At 38.0% G+C, this 18935-nt stretch overlaps 1 protein-coding gene across 1 annotated transcript in view; it reads right to left on the bottom strand.

Moving 5' to 3' along the window:
* The window catches only part of LOC139728754 (cadherin EGF LAG seven-pass G-type receptor 2-like), a 51620-nt gene extending 40736 nt beyond the window's left edge, over positions 1 to 10884 (bottom strand). Inside the window, exon 1 of the mRNA XM_071639696.1 lies at positions 10426 to 10884. Within this exon, the coding sequence (XP_071495797.1) occupies positions 10426 to 10789 (364 nt within the window). The 5' untranslated portion in view covers positions 10790 to 10884. The remainder of the gene's footprint in view (positions 1 to 10425) is intronic.
* Between the last annotated feature and the right edge of the window lie 8051 nt (positions 10885 to 18935).

Below are 18935 nucleotides of genomic sequence, written 5' to 3'. Positions count from 1 at the left end.
ATAGAATTTACTGTGTTTGGATAACCTAATAAGGAAAAAAAAGCAGTATATAGGTATAGAATAAACGCTGTGTCACTGAAGACAAGTGCTTAATTATTTCAAAAGTAGAAATATTCTTGTCAAAACCCTCAATATTTTCATCAGATTTTATTTGAAAACTGCAGCGGGTATCAGCGTAGCACAGACACATCTTGCTGGAATCAGAAGCGTCCTTCGAACCTCTCCGTTATAATGGTCTGACTATTGAGAATAGAAATCCACATGAAACATGACACTATGAATTCCTGATGATTCACATGCGGATATTTGCCAATTACATGCATATTACATTAAATCACTTTGTTTCCTTTCATCTGTCACATAGTGTTTTTTCTTTTCTAAAAATGTATGAAAATCATAATCTTGTGTGATGGCTTTTGTTGATTCTTTTCTTTTGAAGCTTTTAGAGATAACTTTAAGGAAGATTTGTTTGAAGGTTTTACCGTCAAAGCTATGCCATTTCGATCCGAACTTTAAGCTATTCACAAAGCCTATTCTTGACATGAAATTAAACAGTGAACTAAAATCTTCGCATGAAGTCATTGTTTAGCTATAATGATTTAGCAATGATAGCCTCACGGGTGAAGGTTTTGATTCTACAAGTAAAAGACAACAACCGTAAAAGTTCATGTAAATGCTCAATTTCAACTTACAATTGGAGTCGTACTTCATCTAAGCTATAGCGATGTGCTTATGCAGGTATGGTTTGCAATGTTCCCTGCTTATAAGCGATAATGAAAACTTGCTTTCCTACCCTTTTTCTCCTTTGTTTAATGTAGAACAGCGTTGTAGCAAAATGTGGATACTATCTCTCTCGCCAATTTTCGATAGAACATGAAACCTACCCATACTAATATTTGAGACAACCTGTTGGGCAAGGTTAGGGTAACTGGGCAAATAGGGGTCGCTGATTCAAACGACTGTCAGCGCAACAGTCATAGCGTACTAGGTGAGAGAACGCCTATCGTCATGCATTGGAAACACGGAGTGGTTTTCTTTATTCCGAAGATTCGTTAATTCGAAATGAAATAAGATTCGTGATTTCGGAGGTTCGTTATTCAGAAGATGAAATGTGGTTCGTCATTCCGAACGCTCGTTTATCCGACATTATTAAAAAAGGTTCGTTATTCCGAAGGTTCGTTAATCCGGAAACGAAAAGAAGGTGCATAGATACTAACGAACCTTTGGAATTATGAACCTTATTTTATTACGGGGGTTAACGAGCCCTTCGGACTAACAAACCATCGGAATAACGAACTGTGACAAGGACACGGATGTGTCCTAATTACTGGGTCACAGGTCACACACTGCACTGTTTCAAGAAAATGACCCCTCACCCACTGCGTGTTCGAGCTAACTTTAATTTAACACACAAAATGGTTGAAGATTCGTTGAAAACAGAGACTGGAAAGTGAGAGATTCCAAATTCCATGTTTTCACTACACAGACTGCATGACATAATCGGTTTCATTCACAAAATACACATTAATGTTGGTGAGTCAATGATGCTAGTTCCTGTAAAGTTGCCAGTATCTTTCTTACGTCTGACCGAGAACATGATATCAATAGTATGTTTGTACAAACCAATTGAAGAGTCGTGAGGTAGTGTAATCACCCCCTCTGATTTGCATACACTTCGTGACAAAAATCACTATTTTGTGAAAACTTAAGAATGTCAAAGTTTTCCCCCATTTTACGTCTGATTTTGCTTCCATTTCTTCCGTTCGTTTTGTTGTTGTCGTCGATGATGTCTGATATCACGCTTGGATAAAAGAAAAATTTGAGTGAATTGGCGTTTCACTATAGGGCCTATATATCCAACTTAAACTTTAAACTCCGTTTCTTTAAGAGGTTGTGCCTTTATCGATGGTTATGACAGTCGCATCATTCGTGTGAAAAAAGGATCATCTATCCCTCTGAATTATTTCATCCATGAAATGTTTAGCAGGCCTGCTTTGGAAAGAAGACCCATCTGCACTTTTTAAGTATGTACATGATACATAATCATACAGGTAACAGGCATCATGTGCGTGTGCGTGCGCGTGCGTGTGTGTGTGTCTGTCTGTCCGTGTGTCTTTCTGTGTGTGTTTTGTACACTTAAATAACAGTATGTCGTTTGTTTCCAGACGGTTTTCTGTCACCGTTAGACCTATGTTCAACATAGTTTGCCTGAAAACTATGTTTGACATGGGATCAGACGCAATTTCGTGCTCGGTGAAGCGAGCATGACTTGGACGCTGATCGCGGATGTATCATCCGCCGCCACCACCGTCACCCCCCCCCCCCCCCCCCCCCCCCCCAAATATCTTGAAACACTAACCCTTGAAATATCACTTAGGGTACGTCTCCTCGAATAAAAGATGTAATTGGTGATATAACATTATGTTAACAATGATTGAGAAATCATTCAACAATGACAAACCATCGTCCACCTGTTTGACGCTTCTTCTTCTTTTATGCAGAACTTCTGTGATGATTAGATATTTCCAATCTATAACATCACATCGTGTAGACCAACATTAACACGTCGCTGTGTTAAAGTACTCACATCCGTGAATATATTCCGCTGCAGACCAAGTGTGCAAAGTCATTAATTCACTTGATCTGTTCTTACACTTTTTCTTATTACTTATAATCAAGTTTACATGTATATTGAGGGGTATCATGTCGAGGAAATCTTTGGTTTCAAAAACAACAACAACATGTCAAAAACAACAACAAAGCAAACCATGTTGTTGTTGTTTTAAGGAAAAGGGATACAAAAGGTTACAGATTACAAAGTCGTGATTACGTATAGTCCAATTTGTAGACCTAAATTACAAATTAGTGAAAACGGGATCTTGGGAAATTCTTCACGTCTTTAAAAGAGACTAACCCTTCGGTCATACGCTTCACTCGTACCATGGTAAACACCTGTGCGACATCCGCAAAAGCCACGCTAACTCTCTGGTTAGTGATACAGTTGTGTTGGTATGCAGGTGAGACAGACAGACAGACCGCCAGACGGCGCAAGATTTCGTCGCCATGGCAACAGAGACACCGTCGTACCTGTTGCTTGCCTGTAAATGATGACTGCGCAAAAACACGTGGAATGATGGCAGCGACTAAACATGCATATGATAACAAGGAAATCTTTGGGGACAGTGGGTATAAAGGGAAATTGAAAGAATGACAGTGCTCTCTTCTTCTTTTATTTTAGATTCACAAGTCAAGGTCCGGTTTTTGGTGGCAGTCTTTTGTAATTGCCTGTATTTTTGCGAAATCAGAAATGCATAGCACTTCTGCTGTTCATTGTTACTTTCACGTGAACGAACTCATTGTGAGCGAATCTTCCAAGGTGGTATCGTATCACCCAAAAATCAAATTTTCACACAGGATATCGGAGACTGAAAAATGGCAAATGATAGAGAAGAAAATCAAATCACACTGACGTATAGGAGCCCCACGATTGGAACAAGACACGACATGCGTGTTATCATGTGGCCCAATAACTGAAGGTTTTCAAGTCTTATTTATCTCTCTCTGCTTTACTCAACATAGCTCCAGGCACAGAAATTTTACTCCGACAGACTCGCATGATACAATTTTTGTGTCACCGGATCGAAACAACATGAGAGTCATGCCCTAGCGTGAGGGTGGGGGCGGGGTGCATGGGTGGGGTGGGGGCAGGAAGATGAACTATGTTTTCATGATGATCGAAATCAGCTCAAACCTGACACTCCCACTGCCGTTTCTTTGCTGATCGAGCAAAAAAAAAAATGGGAAAATGATGGGAACTGGAGGAGGGGGGGGGGGGGGTCATCAACTTGCGGAATATACCATATGGAAGATTATGAGCTCATTTTTAGAGGACGCCAGTGATTCGGCGCGGTCACTGTTAGTCATCACGTAGCCATGTAGATATCACATGCTGAAATCCGTCTTTGAAGCCAGGTAGCATAGCTACATCCGAGAAACCGTGTAAAAAGATAAATCTGTAAATATTAACGCTCAGATACGATTCAGCAAAACCATGGTTTTACTTGCGCGGACTATTGTCATTGCGTTGAAACTATTTGTTAAAGTATACGAGAATGGTAAGTTTCCACGTTTTGGGTCAAAATCTTAAAATCACTCCACTTGTACGTCTTATATTTTATCGAAGAGTTTAGAGCTGGGCAGTCTCTATCTCCAGATACTTACTGCCAATGTAACACTATCGACCACTCTGAATTTCTGTTAAAATCTATAATTCTAAGTTAAAAACAAGTCTAAAGTAATTAGTGATATATTCTAAATGGTCCATCACTTCATGGTTCTTAAACGTCACTTCCTCACGAAAACCGAAGCTTACAATGGTTACCATTGCTTTTTGTATCTGTATTCTTTATTGGCTGATTTTATGCCGGTTTATCCAAAGCACACTCACTTTAATGGAAAAAGAAATTAAGTTCAGCCCTGCTATAATAGCGCTCTGTCAATTATACACTGAATTGGATATGTCCGGCATAGTCACTATACAGTTAGAATCGAAAAAGTGAGGAATGCCGATGTCATATATACAACTAGTTAACTGTGATTGATGTGGGTGAATTCCTCTACAATTCGACCCCACTTGGAGTCTCGCCATTCTTGACTTTAGACAAAATATTGCAGAGTAGACGCATGATTTTAAAGTGGCTTGGAAAGAAACTTGCCGACCAAAGAAAGGAATTTTAGCAAAACATTCACCCCAATTGAGCGGACGATATGCAGTTTATCTCTATGAATTTCTTGTGAATTTACCCCACCCCAAATAAACAAATAAATAAAGTAATAAACAAAGTAATAAATAAATCAACAAAATAATATATAAATTAATGAATGAATAAATAAATGAATAAACAAATTAATTAATTAATTGATTGAATAATTAAAAAAATATATAGAAATGGAACATGGTTCTATCTGGTCTGTGCAGAATATAGCAATGTAGCAAACAAGCAAACATACAAGCAAACAAAAACGCGAACGACAAAGTCCTTTCAAACACATGATATCACTCCAACTGATAAAAGGTCTCAAGTACATTATCATCTCAAGAGGTATATATCATAATGAGGTCGAACAGAAGGTCGCAACTAAAGTGTTTGGCATGTTGGGTGGGACATAATTGAACGACGATGCGACGAACGCTGTGACAAACTTGACAAATCATTTCACCATTCAAGAAGCGGGTCACAATCATGACTGACTATCTGTTTGTGTGTGTGTCTGTGTCTGTCTGTCTGTCTGTCTGTCTTTCTCTTTCTCTCCCCTCCCTCCTTCCTTTTTTCCTCTCCTTCTCTATCTATCTATTTGTCTGTCTATCTTTCTATCTATCTATCTTTCTATCTATCTATCTATCTATCTATCTATCCCGGCATCTATCTGTCTGTCTGTCTTTCTGTCTTTCTATCTATTTATCTCTTTCTATCTATCTATTTATCTAACTATCTATCTATCTTTCTATCAATTATATCTACCTATCTTTCTACCTATGTAGTTACCTGTCTCTCTTTGTGATAAAAAGTAAGAAGTAAGAAAAAGACGCGAGAAGATTGAGAAGAAAGACGATCAACAATATAATATCAATTCTTTAGATGCATGATGCAAGGTGCATGACCCCACCCCCCCCCCCCCCCTTCTCCACATTTTCAGTCAGGCAGTTTTCATAGATATAGCAAAAGGTGTGTGTGTGTATAAATCACCCAGCGTTCCAAATTGAAATCGACAAAATCGTTTTTATCGGCATCACTAACAAATAGGCCTAATTATGATGATTGATATCTTGATCATTATTTGATTGTTGTCATAATCATTATTAACATTATCATTCACAACTGAGGTAGAAGTAATAACACTCAATTTAGTTTGCTGTCGATTGAATTGAATTAAATACTGTCGACATTTCTCCAGCTCTAACTGATCACAAGGATGTGTCATCCCGTTAAATCTCGGCCTGGTCTTTCTCGAGCGAAGATGAATCTCTTTCAAAACAAGCTCCTCTCTCCCGTTCTCCTGCACTGTACACAGAGTTAATTATTTCATTCTCATCGTTGACAGCTTGTGTGGAATGCACTAGAATTTGATTCATGCTTCTCTTGACAGCAACAATTACAATTTCAGACGAACTGTGACATAAAATTCCGAAGTTTACAAAGGGGGCAATGTTACCCTCACGGGCCCATTATAGCATCAAGGTTTACTCTATTGTCTGCCGTTCACTGACCCGCGCAAGATTACATTGCATGGCAATATAACTGTACTACCAGACCATAACTCACAAAATTCTGGTGCTTGAAAGAGAATAATGATATCGAAATGAAAGCCGTGGTAGATTTATATTACGTATCAGACCTTTGATTGTGACGTTCTGCGGTATTTGCGAAAGGTATTTAGGTGAAGGCCTAAACGAAATGTGGTATCGTTTCCATATTGAGAGAAAAAAAAAATTATAGATCCTTTTTATTTTTCCTGTTTTAATCTTCGCAAAGTGTGAAAGAAAACTTTGCAATTATTCAGTTCATCCAATCGTGGCTACTCATTCGTTGCGCTGTGTGTGTGTGTGTGTGTGTGTGCGAGCGTGTGTGTGTGTGTGTGTGTGTGTGTGTGTGTGTGTGTTATAGGTTTGCTGAAATAGACTGATCTTTTTTTAGCGGTGATTTCAAAGCGAACGAATCCATACAAAATTCCACTGATCTATATTTGAATGAAAGATATTACTCACATACCCTTATATTATATCTGTATTCATATACGAGTATATCTACCCATGAACATAATATATCTCTCTTTTTATCTATCGATATACTCACAAGGCAACAATCGTCTTTACTTGTATATCGTTTGAGTCTTTTATGGCTTTTTCTTTTTCATGAAAACCCCAAGACTATACGCTTTTTTAATGTGTGTCTTGATTATCTCCCCCCCCCTCTTTCTTTCCCCCTTTCTCCCTTCTCAATCTCTCCCCCTCCCTCCCTCCCCCACCTTCCTCTCTCCTCCGTCCAATCTCCCCATCTATATCTCTTGTTGATGCATTCATCACGCACGTATGCATATCCTCAGACCTTTTTTTAATCATTTTACTATCCCGAACGATTCCTCCGATTGCGCCTTTCTGCATGAGATGGGTTAGCAAAGAAAGGAAAATAACCAGTCTCATCATGGAGTAGTTTCCCCATGTTCTCAACTTGCCTGTCTGAGGAGCCAGTCACGTTCGGCTTGAAAAGAGTGTTAATGGAGGAGGAAGGAATTAAACTTCCATCCACGACAATCATACCAGAGGATAGATCCTAAAACAAGCACCCTGCCTTAAAAATAGATCCAGGACCACGCACGTACGGTTCAGTGATGCCCGTTGACTGTCGAATATTAGTACCCTGGACGACTTTACCTCGATCCAGACGGCGTGAGATTTTTTAATACCCTACAGGAGACATTTCTCCGCCCCACACAGAGGAGCTCTTATATACTGGGCCTCTGTATGATGGCACTCTGTAACATTAGGATTAAGCTTATCTCTGCTGATTTCGATCACAGCACTGAATCCTCGAACGTGTTGATATCAAGACTATCAAAATTAGATAGTTTCAAACTGAACTTTGGAAACTAAAACGACTTCGTTTCTTTTGAAATCATGTTAGTGTAGTTCTAAGTGTGACCATGAGTGTAGTGAGAGTTGAAATATAGGGTGTATTTTGAAGTCAAACATAATCACGCTCTTCTGTGGACACTGGTGGGTCTTTGAACGATTGACTAGTATAACAGAGTAACATTTACCTAGTGAGATCAATGGGAAACACACACCTTTGTGACTAGCAATAGTCAGCAAAAGATATCAACCAGGCACACTATACCGTACGCTTGAATGAATGAACTCCATATCAAATATCTGCATGGCTAGAAAACTCACTCCATGATTATATCAGTCAAAGCCTGGCACCGAGACTACTATAGCTCATCTGGACCGACATTGCCTATTGACAGTCGTCATCTGGGGACATTGCAATGAAGCGTCTTGTCAGACTTTTCCTTTATGGACAAACTGTTAAAAGCTACGGAAATCCTTGCATCTGATCGGCTGAGAGCATATTTGTACGACAAATTAGACAGAACTTTTCATGAAATGTCCCCCTAGTTACAAATGAACAGACACCTCCTTACACGTATTCACTGAACAATGTGGCTATCAAACAATTTAAAAAGTAGACTAGATCTGTCGTCTTTGGGACATGATACATAATGATTATATGGTATAAAATTGAAATTGACATAGGCAGAGGACTTTCTGAGCTAACCTCTACACAAATTTTGAGGAGAAATAAGGAGAAGAAGAAGAAGAAGAAGAGAAGACGAAGAAAAAGCAGAAGAAGAAGAAGAAAGAATCCGTACAGAAACAGAAGGTGATCCGAGAGGATACTCGGATCACCTAAATATTCGTCTTCACCAATCACTGCATGTAGAAAAGATCATTCAATCGATACTGCACTGTTAAAGTGGGCGTGGTTCTTATGAAAACAATATTAGACCAATCTTGGAATGCGCGTTCGCCAGATGCTTCTGAATCGACTTTAGTCTGTTGATGAGCTACTTGTGGCGCGTGTTCGTTTAGCTATACATACCATCAATGACTTAGATAGATGACCGTGACGAAGTTGACGACGATGGTTCAAGGAATAGTATACTAGTATTGGTTGGGATGAGGATTTAACTTTTAACTTTTTGTGAGATACTAAGAATCCATGCACGAAATGCAATGTTAAAGAGCATACAATTCTAACAGGAAATCGAAATTTATTTGATGAAAATCAGTTTTGAAATGGCTGAGATATCCACAAAGTAAAAGAAAGCGATCTTAACAAAAATTGGGTCTAACCTTTTATCACTGTTTATTAGGATGAATTTTTACGATTGTTTTAGGCCTATTTGTTTTGATATTTCAGCCATTTCAAAACCAATTTTCATCCAATAAACTTTGAATTCCTATCAAAATTGTATGCTCTTTCATATTTTGTAAGACATTTTTTTCATTATCTCTCTCTCTCTCTCTCTCACACACACACACACAAAGTTGGAAACCTGAAGCCCCATCTCAACTAAAACTATACCATCCCTTTAAGATGGCAATAACAGGTGAACTGGTAGTTTAGTGAGATATCGATGGAGAGTGAGAGAGAGAGGGGGTAGAGAAAAGTGATCATAACCGAGGGTTTTTTCAAAGGCCTCAGAATGTTGTTAACATCGTCGACAAGACAAAACATTTTGTCTACAAGGTACAAACATTAATAACATTATCTCATTAAAGAAAACTGCCGTTTCGCTTGTAGCAAACTCATTAAAAGATGAATGTCATTCCTAAAAAAAGAATCGTAATTGTCATAAGCAAAAGTAAAAACGATAAGAAGGGGGAGGACACCTCCATGTTTCGTTAGTGTGTGTAAAAATGAGCACGAGGTCGAAGGTGAGGGTGAAAAGGAGGATGACAGTCGACCGTCGACCGTCAGCTGTCACGTCTTGCGCCTGGCACGTCGGGGCGCGCGATGTGCGACTGATGCGATAAATGATTGATGCGTGTTAAAATCATGATAAGCATTCCCAAGATGCCGCGCGTAACTTCCGGACGCGAATTAAAGGCGATCGAATCTCTTCGCCGCCTTGTTGTAGAGAAGAAACAAGCGATCAAAAGACAGGATACCACTCTAACCGTGACAACCACTCGTTGTATTTATTCACTGCGTGCCCCATCTAGGCATTTAAATTCCGTTGGAAGATCAGTCTCTCCTCTCCCCTACTTTGTTAAGCAGATGCCTTCGGGAGCTGAACTTAATTGAGTGGGACATTTTCAATCACATTTCCTTCCCAACTTTATCTCGTAGAAGTGAAGAGACGGGTGTCATACAAGGACAAATCTAAATTCAGAACATACGTCGATAGCAAAGAAGAAATAGCATAAATCTTTGTTTCTTTATAAAGTCGATGGTTGGCTTCTAAAGTGAAACATAACAGGGAGGTGACCTCCCCGAACATATTATCATTCAATATCGATGGGTTGTATACGACAAGCTTAAATCCTCGCTGCGGATCTCTCCAAGCTTTCGAGACGAATTCCACAGGTCAATGACCTCTGGTTAAAACATGACATACTTCAACACATTTTAAACAATAATCTGACTTTTTTTTTTTCAAACTGTCATCTCTCTAGATCCACTCTAGATATTATATTCTTTCTTTTTTTCATTTTTTTATGAGACTTTTCACTGACCATCAGGTTACAGAGATAGACAAAAATTACCTTGCTCGTTAATCTGTAAGAAGCTGTGCATGAAATCAGGGAAGTGTGAGAGACCCCCTCGGATGAAATGGCGCATAGCAAGTGTTTGGACATACCTGTAGAAATCCGTTGGTGTTTGAAGAAAGCGTCGAGCGTCAGTACGTAGGTACCCTCCGGAACATCCTCCCGAATCGAAGCAGAGTACGTCCGCCTGTAGAATCGGATCTTCCCGGAACTCCTCGACGCGTCATCGCGCATCATCGTCATCGCCTCGTTGGCCGAGGCTTCCGACGACGACTCATCGTCTCCGGACGGGACAGAATTCGGCCGCCCCTGCGACCTACCCCTTTGCCTCGCCTCGCCACCCCTCGTACTCTCCCCTCTTGCCGCGAAGGTCCCGGGTACATCCATAAGCAAAATCCCGATCAGAGCCAGAAGAGCACATAGTAAAAGTAATCGTTGGTTTCTCGCGAACGTCATACCTGCATGAATATTATTCGCAATATCTTCAACAGACCGACAGAGAGATATTATCCCGTGAAAATTGTTATAGTTCCCGTGTGAGGAAAACTGTCGGTTCAGCACCACTGATATCTGATTTCTGGAAGGTCGGTGTCACGAAAGTTAAATGTATCACCGCAGTTGGCGCACGAGAGAGGTGGAGTTCTGTAGAAAGACGAATGCAGCATGAACCAATGGGGAGCACCGTACGCAGCAATCGCTGTATATTCATTACCTGTCCAACTCGAAAAGGGCATTTGAAGTCAAGTCATCAACCTGCGCGTACCAGGACAAGTTTGTCTAGTGCCCCCAACGTCAGCTAGCATCACATTAAAAACAACAACATGTACAACAAATAACAGACCAGGATATTACCAAAACAAAAACTGATGTCCTTTTGCAAAGTGTTGTTATGTTATCGAGAAGTGGTTCAAGTATAAACATGATGAATTATACCAACACCGTTTGATGAAAGAGAATGAAAGAGATGAAAGTTTGATGAAAGAGATGAAAGTAATTCCTATTTATAAGAAAGGGGAGAAGGATGATGCCAGTAATTATAGACCCATATCTTTATTATCTTCCATTTCTAAGATTCTTGAAAAAATAGTGTACATCCGGACAGTACGTTTTCTTAAAACCTGCGACATATTTTCAAACTTTCAATTTGCATTCAGGGAAAATCACAGCACAACACACGCGTTACTCGCCCTTATCGACAAAGTCACACACGCACTCGACACATTTTCACACACAATAGGTATCTTCTTGGACTTCTCCAAGACCTTTGACACGATTAACCATGGAATACTTCTCGCCAAATTATCCCATTATGGCATACGTGGAAAGGCCTTGGAGTGGTTCACTAGTTACCTATCAAATAGATCTCAATTTGTACATGTCAACGGCTTTGACTCTGAAAATAAAACGATTACATGTGGTGTTCCACAAGGAAGCTTACTAGGCCCATTGTTCTTCATTATTTATATCAATGATTTTCATAGATCCTCGGAGAAACTATCATTCATATTATTCGCGGATGACTCTCACCTTTTCTTTTCCCACCCTGACCCAAATATCTTAACAAGAACAGTAAATGAAGAACTGAAAAAGGTTATACGTTTGATATACGCAAATAAATTGTCATTAAATATTCAAAAAACAAAATTTATGCTTTTTAGTAACTCTTTAGATAGCCTCCCAGGCAATATAACATTTGATACTACTCCCCTAGAAGAAGTTTCTACCTTTAAATTTCTTGGTGTTTGCGTTGATAACAAGCTTTCTTGGAGGAATCACATTGATAACATATGTAACATTATTTCACGTAACGTTGGCGTAATGAACAGATTAAAATATTATCTTCCTTCATCTGCATTATTAACTCTTTATTCTAGTTTGATACTACCTTATTTAAACTACGGGATCCTTGCTTGGGGTAATACATATCAGATATTACTTGATAAACTTTTTTTATTGCAAAAGAAAGTGCTCAGAATTGTTTTTAACCTAAGTACCCGAGAACATACAGATCCTTTGTTTTTTTTTACCATAAAATGCTGAAAATCAAAGATTTGTATGTGTTTCAACTTGGCCAGTTCATGTTTAATTATAACAGCAATTTTTTACCCAAAATATTCCACGACTCATTTCATCGAAACAGTCATGTACATAACTATCCTACGCGACGATCTGACGAATTCCATCTTCCATTAATGAGAACCGCACATGCCCAAAATACATTTCTTTATACCGGACCCAGAATTTGGAATAATCTAGATAATAGCTTAAAAGATTCACCCAAATTCCTCACATTTAAATACAAATTCAGAAAACACTTATTATCTACTTATAATTCTAGATAATCTGAATTGTTTTAATTCATGCTTGAGGTTTCACCTGTCCTGATGTCGCAGCACTTGGCGTGATCTGTATGCAGACCTCTCTTCTCTCTTCTTTCTTCTTTCCTCTTCCTTTCCTGTCTTTTGTTCCTCGTAGACTTGTATTGTTACCGTCTTCTCTCTTCTCGGTACTGTCTCGCGTCTTATATGTGTGTGGGTAACTGCATGTATGTACGAGTGTGTTGTCCTTCATATTTTCCCGGTACACACAGTTCAACGAACACTGTCTGGGCATCAGCATTGATACTCCACTCTTATTTCTTATTACTGCCGAAGCCAGCATATATCAAAATAACTATACTTTTACAAATGACTTAAGTAATCTATATTTAATACAATAGCTGTAAAAAAAAAATCTTGAATAATATATTGTTTACTCATTATTTATCTAGCGATCCACGTCCCACAAGCTTTGCTTTTTAGTGGATCGCTATTTTCCATGATTGAAGTTAGTTTCCGAACGCTCACGAAGTATGCATGCATTGTTCCTCGTAATTATTGTACATATGTTGTTATGTATGATTTATTTCATATACTACATGAATCTTTTGTAAACGTTTGGACAATATCATTTCATGACATGTATACTTTGTATTATGTTTTTGATCTTCGTTGATTGGAAATAAACTATGATTGAATTGAATTGAATTGAATTGAATTGAATTGAAAGAGGACAAATATCTCGCTTCTGCTTGCTCTGCGATATCAACGATCAATGTTTGCTTTAAACAGCATTTTTACTAGATAGGACATCTCGTAATTGCAATAACTCTACTATTATTATCATTATTTTTATTATTATCATCATTATTGTTCTTCTCCTTCTTCTTCTTCTTCTTCTTCTTCTTCTTCTTATCATTATTATTATTATTATTATTATTATTATCATTATTGTTATCATCATCATCATTATCATCATCATCATCATCGTCGTCATCATCATCATCATTGTCATTATTATTATCTTTATCGTCATCCATGATCATCACCTTCCTCGTCGTCATAATCTTACCATCACCACTGAAGATAAGGCAGATGTAACTCTAATCTTTTTTCAAGGCGGGGGCAGCAGTTATTGCAAGAGAATTTAGCGAGCAGAAGATCGTCACGCGATACGAGCCAACAGCGGCAGACAAACCCCACCAAAGCTAGTTAAAGGCACTATCTATCATTTGCAGATGAAACAAAAGCCCAGCTTTAGTGCTTCAAAATAGTTCTAAAATGTGAGTTAGGGATAGAAACCGCCAATGTAACGATTCTAATCAGGATAGTCAATGTTCAGTATTGTTAAATATGCAAAATGTGAACAATCGTTACAATAGAAGTGTTTCTAGACTAAACCGTCTACAGTTACGGTTATAGATGAGAAAAAATAGTGATATCTCCTTACATTTTAGCTTTTATTGCAAAACTTTTATATGGTAGGATGTTTTGTGACACAACTGACCTATACACATAATGTGATAACTCGAACATTTTTAAAATCACTGCTCCCAATGGTAAACTGTACCTTTAATTTTTGTAAAATACATAACTGTGATGGTTTCGACCACTACATGTATCACTGTACCACGAAAACGAGTGAGATTCTCCAAAATTATATGAGTTCTTTATGCTATTTTCAATCATTTCAACGCAACGTCTTCCATTTCGTTTGAGTTTAATCTATCCAGTAAAGCGCATTGTTGAAGCTGTGATAGAAATATGGAAGAAAATCTATTTGAATCACTTTTCATTTTTTGCATGGGGCGGGTTTTCCGAATATTTAGCATTTCTTTTATGACTACTGTATTCGACGGTACTGCAGATGAAAACTGGTTTGTTGTTCTTTAAGGGTTTCTTATTTTATCAAACAGATTTCAGAGTCTTCAAAGAAAGAGCAACGACAGCATAACCATTAATAAAATAAAATTTCATGAAGAAACCAAGTCAGTTTTATCCCCAACATCATTCCTACGTTTAATCGTGAAACATTCGACTTTACCTTTAAAACAACAACAATAATCCTCTTACTAGAGGGATGGCGTAGTATTGGTTGAGATGAGGATTCAGCTTTTAACTTTTTGTGAGATACTGAGAAACCACTTTATGAAAAATATTAAAGAGCATACAACTTGAATAGTAATTCCTAGTTTATTTGAGAAAAATCAGTTTTCAAATGGCTGAGATTTCCAAAAACAAAATAAAACAAGTTCAAGTTGATTTATTTCATTTCCAACAAAATAATTAGGAATACAATGAAATGTCACGAAATCAGTACAATAATGTGATGAACATAATAACATGTAATAAAGACACAGGTAAATTATTAACAGAGATACAAATAGATGTTATATAAATCATTATGGTAAAGTCAGACACAAAATTGCTGGAAATGGGACTGCTAAAAAGCAGAGCTTGTAGTATGCAGTCCCCTCATAAAAAGGGGAAAAATCGAATGGCACAAAAAAATATACATGTATATACAATTTGCCCTAAGAAATAGAAAAAAAAAACCAGAGTAGTACACACATACATGCACACACAAGGACGCACATGGCCGGGTCACAAAACGGATTTGATCCGGATGAAAATGAGCCGGATTAGTCCCGGAATGGAGGGTAATTTATGCTACAGTCACACACAGCCGGATTTCAAACCGGGTCCATAAGGAATTAAAACCGTATCGACCCTCTTCGAGCTGTAGAGACCTGTATTGACCCGTATAGAACCGTATAAGAATCCGCTTTAAATCTTTAACTGAATCCTTTTCGACCCCTATCGACCCGTGTCAACCCGCTTCGACCCGTACCGACCCGGATGTAAACCTTGTCATCATCCGCTGCATGAAGGCAATGCGGTATACGGCAAGGGTCCAAACGGTTTTACGCTGCGGGTTGCAGCGGGTCGATGCGAGTCAATGCGGTTCGAGCCGGGTCAATTCGGATATCAATACGGAATTGAAATCCGTGAGAAAATTTTGAACATGACCAAAAAATTTTCACCGCCGAATCGTTGACACGGGTTACGATGCGGTCAATGCGGGTCTCTACGGCTCGAGCCGGGTCGATACGGTTTTAATTCCTTATGGACCCGGTTCGAAATCCGGCCGTGTGTGACTGTAGCGTAACAATCACGAGGCAGCTCTCTTGTAAGGGAAGAAAAGATAAGTAGATAGAAAGATTAGTGAGGAAGGTATAATATGTCTATGATTGAAGAGTCCGAAGTGGACAAGAAAGGGGGAAGGAGAAGGAAATGGTGGGTCATAACCAAGGCACTAGAAGTACAGAAGCTTGGGCTCGCTGAGGTACAAGGAGTAGTAAAATTAAACCGGAGCAACAACAATTTTAAAAATCAACAGTAACAAAAGAGTAACTTACTGTGTTGCATAAGAAGTTTTTAAATAATTCTTTAACTTTAAGGAAAAGGTATTAAAACTTAAGACACAGTCTTCTTTTATACTATTATCGAGAGAATTCCAGAACTTTGGTCCAGAAAAGGAGAATACAGATTTAGCAAAAAAAAACCGTCCTAGTCAAAGGCAAATGATATTCATGGGATTGATGGGTCGGATATGCATGAACTGTTTCGTTTTTAGTAAACATGAAATCAAATACAAAGAGCAGAGCATGGTCGGTGAGTTTACACATGAATTGTCCTAATTGCAAACGGTATAATCATGAATTTTCGAAACATTATTTTGGCGAAATGAATCATTAGTATGACTTCTCAACGATTCGTTACAAATGATATGAAGAGTTTTTTTTTTTCTGTAACAATAATATTATTTCTATAGATAGGTAGAAAAAATGTTTCCCCGTGCGAGTATCCCATAATTTAGATAAGGTAGTAACAGGGTGGAGTATAATATAAAAACAAAGTGATCCTAATAAAAGGTGCATGGGTCCCGCCTTATATCAATATAAATTTATTTGGATATCTCTGTCATTTCAAAACCAATTTCACTAAATAAACTTTGATTTTCCTCTCAGACTTATATGCGCTTTCATATTTCATACATTTTTTCTTTCTACCTCACAAAGAAAAGTTGGAAACCTGAAGTTCCATCTCAACCAAAACTATACCATCCCTTTAAAACTTCTTGTGTCGGGACTACATGTCTGCCCACATTACACACTGCAGAACTTTTCTTTTGTGCTTGTCTGTAAATAGCGAATCTAATCCAGTTGATCTGCTAAATTCCGGATGTATGTTTCCCATTGGCCCTGTATGGGGTTATAACCTTCAATTCCTTACGGAATATTCTTACACGTGATGGAATCAATTCGTGGGGAAAGAGAAACAAACATCGAGTATCTAATAATCACGTGATTTACGGCGGTAAGTAGTCTTCATCTGCCGGACGTCCCATGGAGATTTCAAGCACAATTTGGCTCACTTGAGATTCACTTTAAAACATGTTCATGAGACATAAAACATAGTAACACGTTTGAGTTCCGATTAAAGATTTAGAATCACTATTAAGTGACAGAATAATGGAAGATGCAACAAGGACTCAGAGTTACAGGTAAGATATTTAAAGAAATGTTTTCATGGCATTTAATTTTATGCCCCTCAATCATTTCGGTACGGTCGAGAGCTTGAAGCTATGTACAGTCAAGTGATCCGTGGCAATGACTTTTATCGATGAACTGAGATGACGTCGATGGGGAGAATTTCAACTAAAGCTGGCGCTATAACATTAATCTTGTCTTGTGATTTCAGGCTTTCCTTTCTTGCAGTGCTGTTGTTGTTTTTGTTTTTGTGCACTTTTACCTAATTTCAATTTCTTGCACCTGTCACCAACGCTGACAAAGATCTCACCACCAGCAGCAAAGCGTATCTTTTTCTCTTTCTTTTTTAAGTAGGCCTTAACTATTGCTGACGAATTATGAATTGCTGAATTTCAACCAAACTTAAACAAAACTATATTAATAGCATAATATTATTTTTGTTCTTTTCTATCACAACTCGTGATATAATGATTTGTGTATGTGTGAATATTTTATGAGTTTGTTCGCAAAAACCGATAAGTTCATATTTGCCAAATGGAGATATTTGCGATTAAAGGTCAAGAAAAATAAAGAGAATAATAAGAAAATTTTGCTTCTTTTGACCATAACTTCAAGATTGTACCTTTATATGTAGTGACCAATATATCATTTGAAAGGTATTATTTTGTACTTTATGACAGAGACCGTACTTCAAAATCTTCAAAAATAGACTTATCGGTTTTTGCGAACAAACTCTTCTTTACTTACTATGTATATGAGAGGACCGGCTTCTTTGCTTTTCTATTTGAATTTTTAAGTAACGTCAATCCCCTAAACGTACAATGTTAACGTTTCCAGCTATGCTATATCCCGTTGATATTGATATTGTGGAGGTGGAAGGTGGGGGAGACCTTCCTGCTTTTATACTGCTGACAGTGCAATAGATATAGATTATTGAACAGATTAGAAGAGAAGCTACGCCTGTGTCTGTGGGATACTGTATTTTCATGTAACCTACCAAACAATGCCTCCACCACCTTGGAGTCATAAAGTTGGCACAATACTTCTTGCATCTATTATGTATAGTGATACATAATACACGTGTATACACAGGAGTGACAATGATGGCAAGAGATGTCGCAGAATGTCAAGTAATCTTGTAGAAGCTTTAGACGTTGTTGCCTTCCTCAGCTTTATTGTTTCTTGTATACATACATGAAATGATGAAGACATAAGCATTATGGAGGTGCATGCATGGGATAGAAATATTGAAAGTAACTTGTAGTAGTAATCTATGGAATGACGTAGAAAGACTTGAACAGATTGAATTGATTTCAATAAAAGGTGTAATTATCAAATTTTCATGATAGACCAATTTATAGACCGATAGACAGTTGGACTAAAGATTGATACATTGGTATTACTTAATACCTTTTCATTTTAAGATTGATTGCCATATATTATGTACTTTTTATTTGTCTCTTCTTAATACTGTCGATTAATTTCACCTCAATATTATGTTGTAACATTTCAGGTATTACATGCAGAAAGTGCACAAAGAAATAAAACCAGCAACAAACTGTCATTATTCCCTACAAGTGTTGGCGTTTTTGATACAGGAAACTGCTATCAAATTTTCTGTGTATAGTCAATGAGCTAATATCTACAATAACTTCTTTTTCACAAAAGTCAGCATTGTGTAGAAATTGATTGATGGGAAAGATATAGAAATCCTCCCCCCCCCCCCCCAAA

This window comes from Diadema antillarum, unplaced genomic scaffold, assembly GCF_040938485.1.
Source record: "Diadema antillarum isolate AM-2024a unplaced genomic scaffold, OU_Dant_1.0 seq00000197_RagTag, whole genome shotgun sequence".
In the NCBI taxonomy this organism is placed as follows: domain Eukaryota; kingdom Metazoa; phylum Echinodermata; class Echinoidea; order Diadematoida; family Diadematidae; genus Diadema; species Diadema antillarum.
The sequence above is the reverse complement of the archived record's forward strand: the minus strand, read 5'-3'. Positions and strand labels throughout refer to the sequence as shown.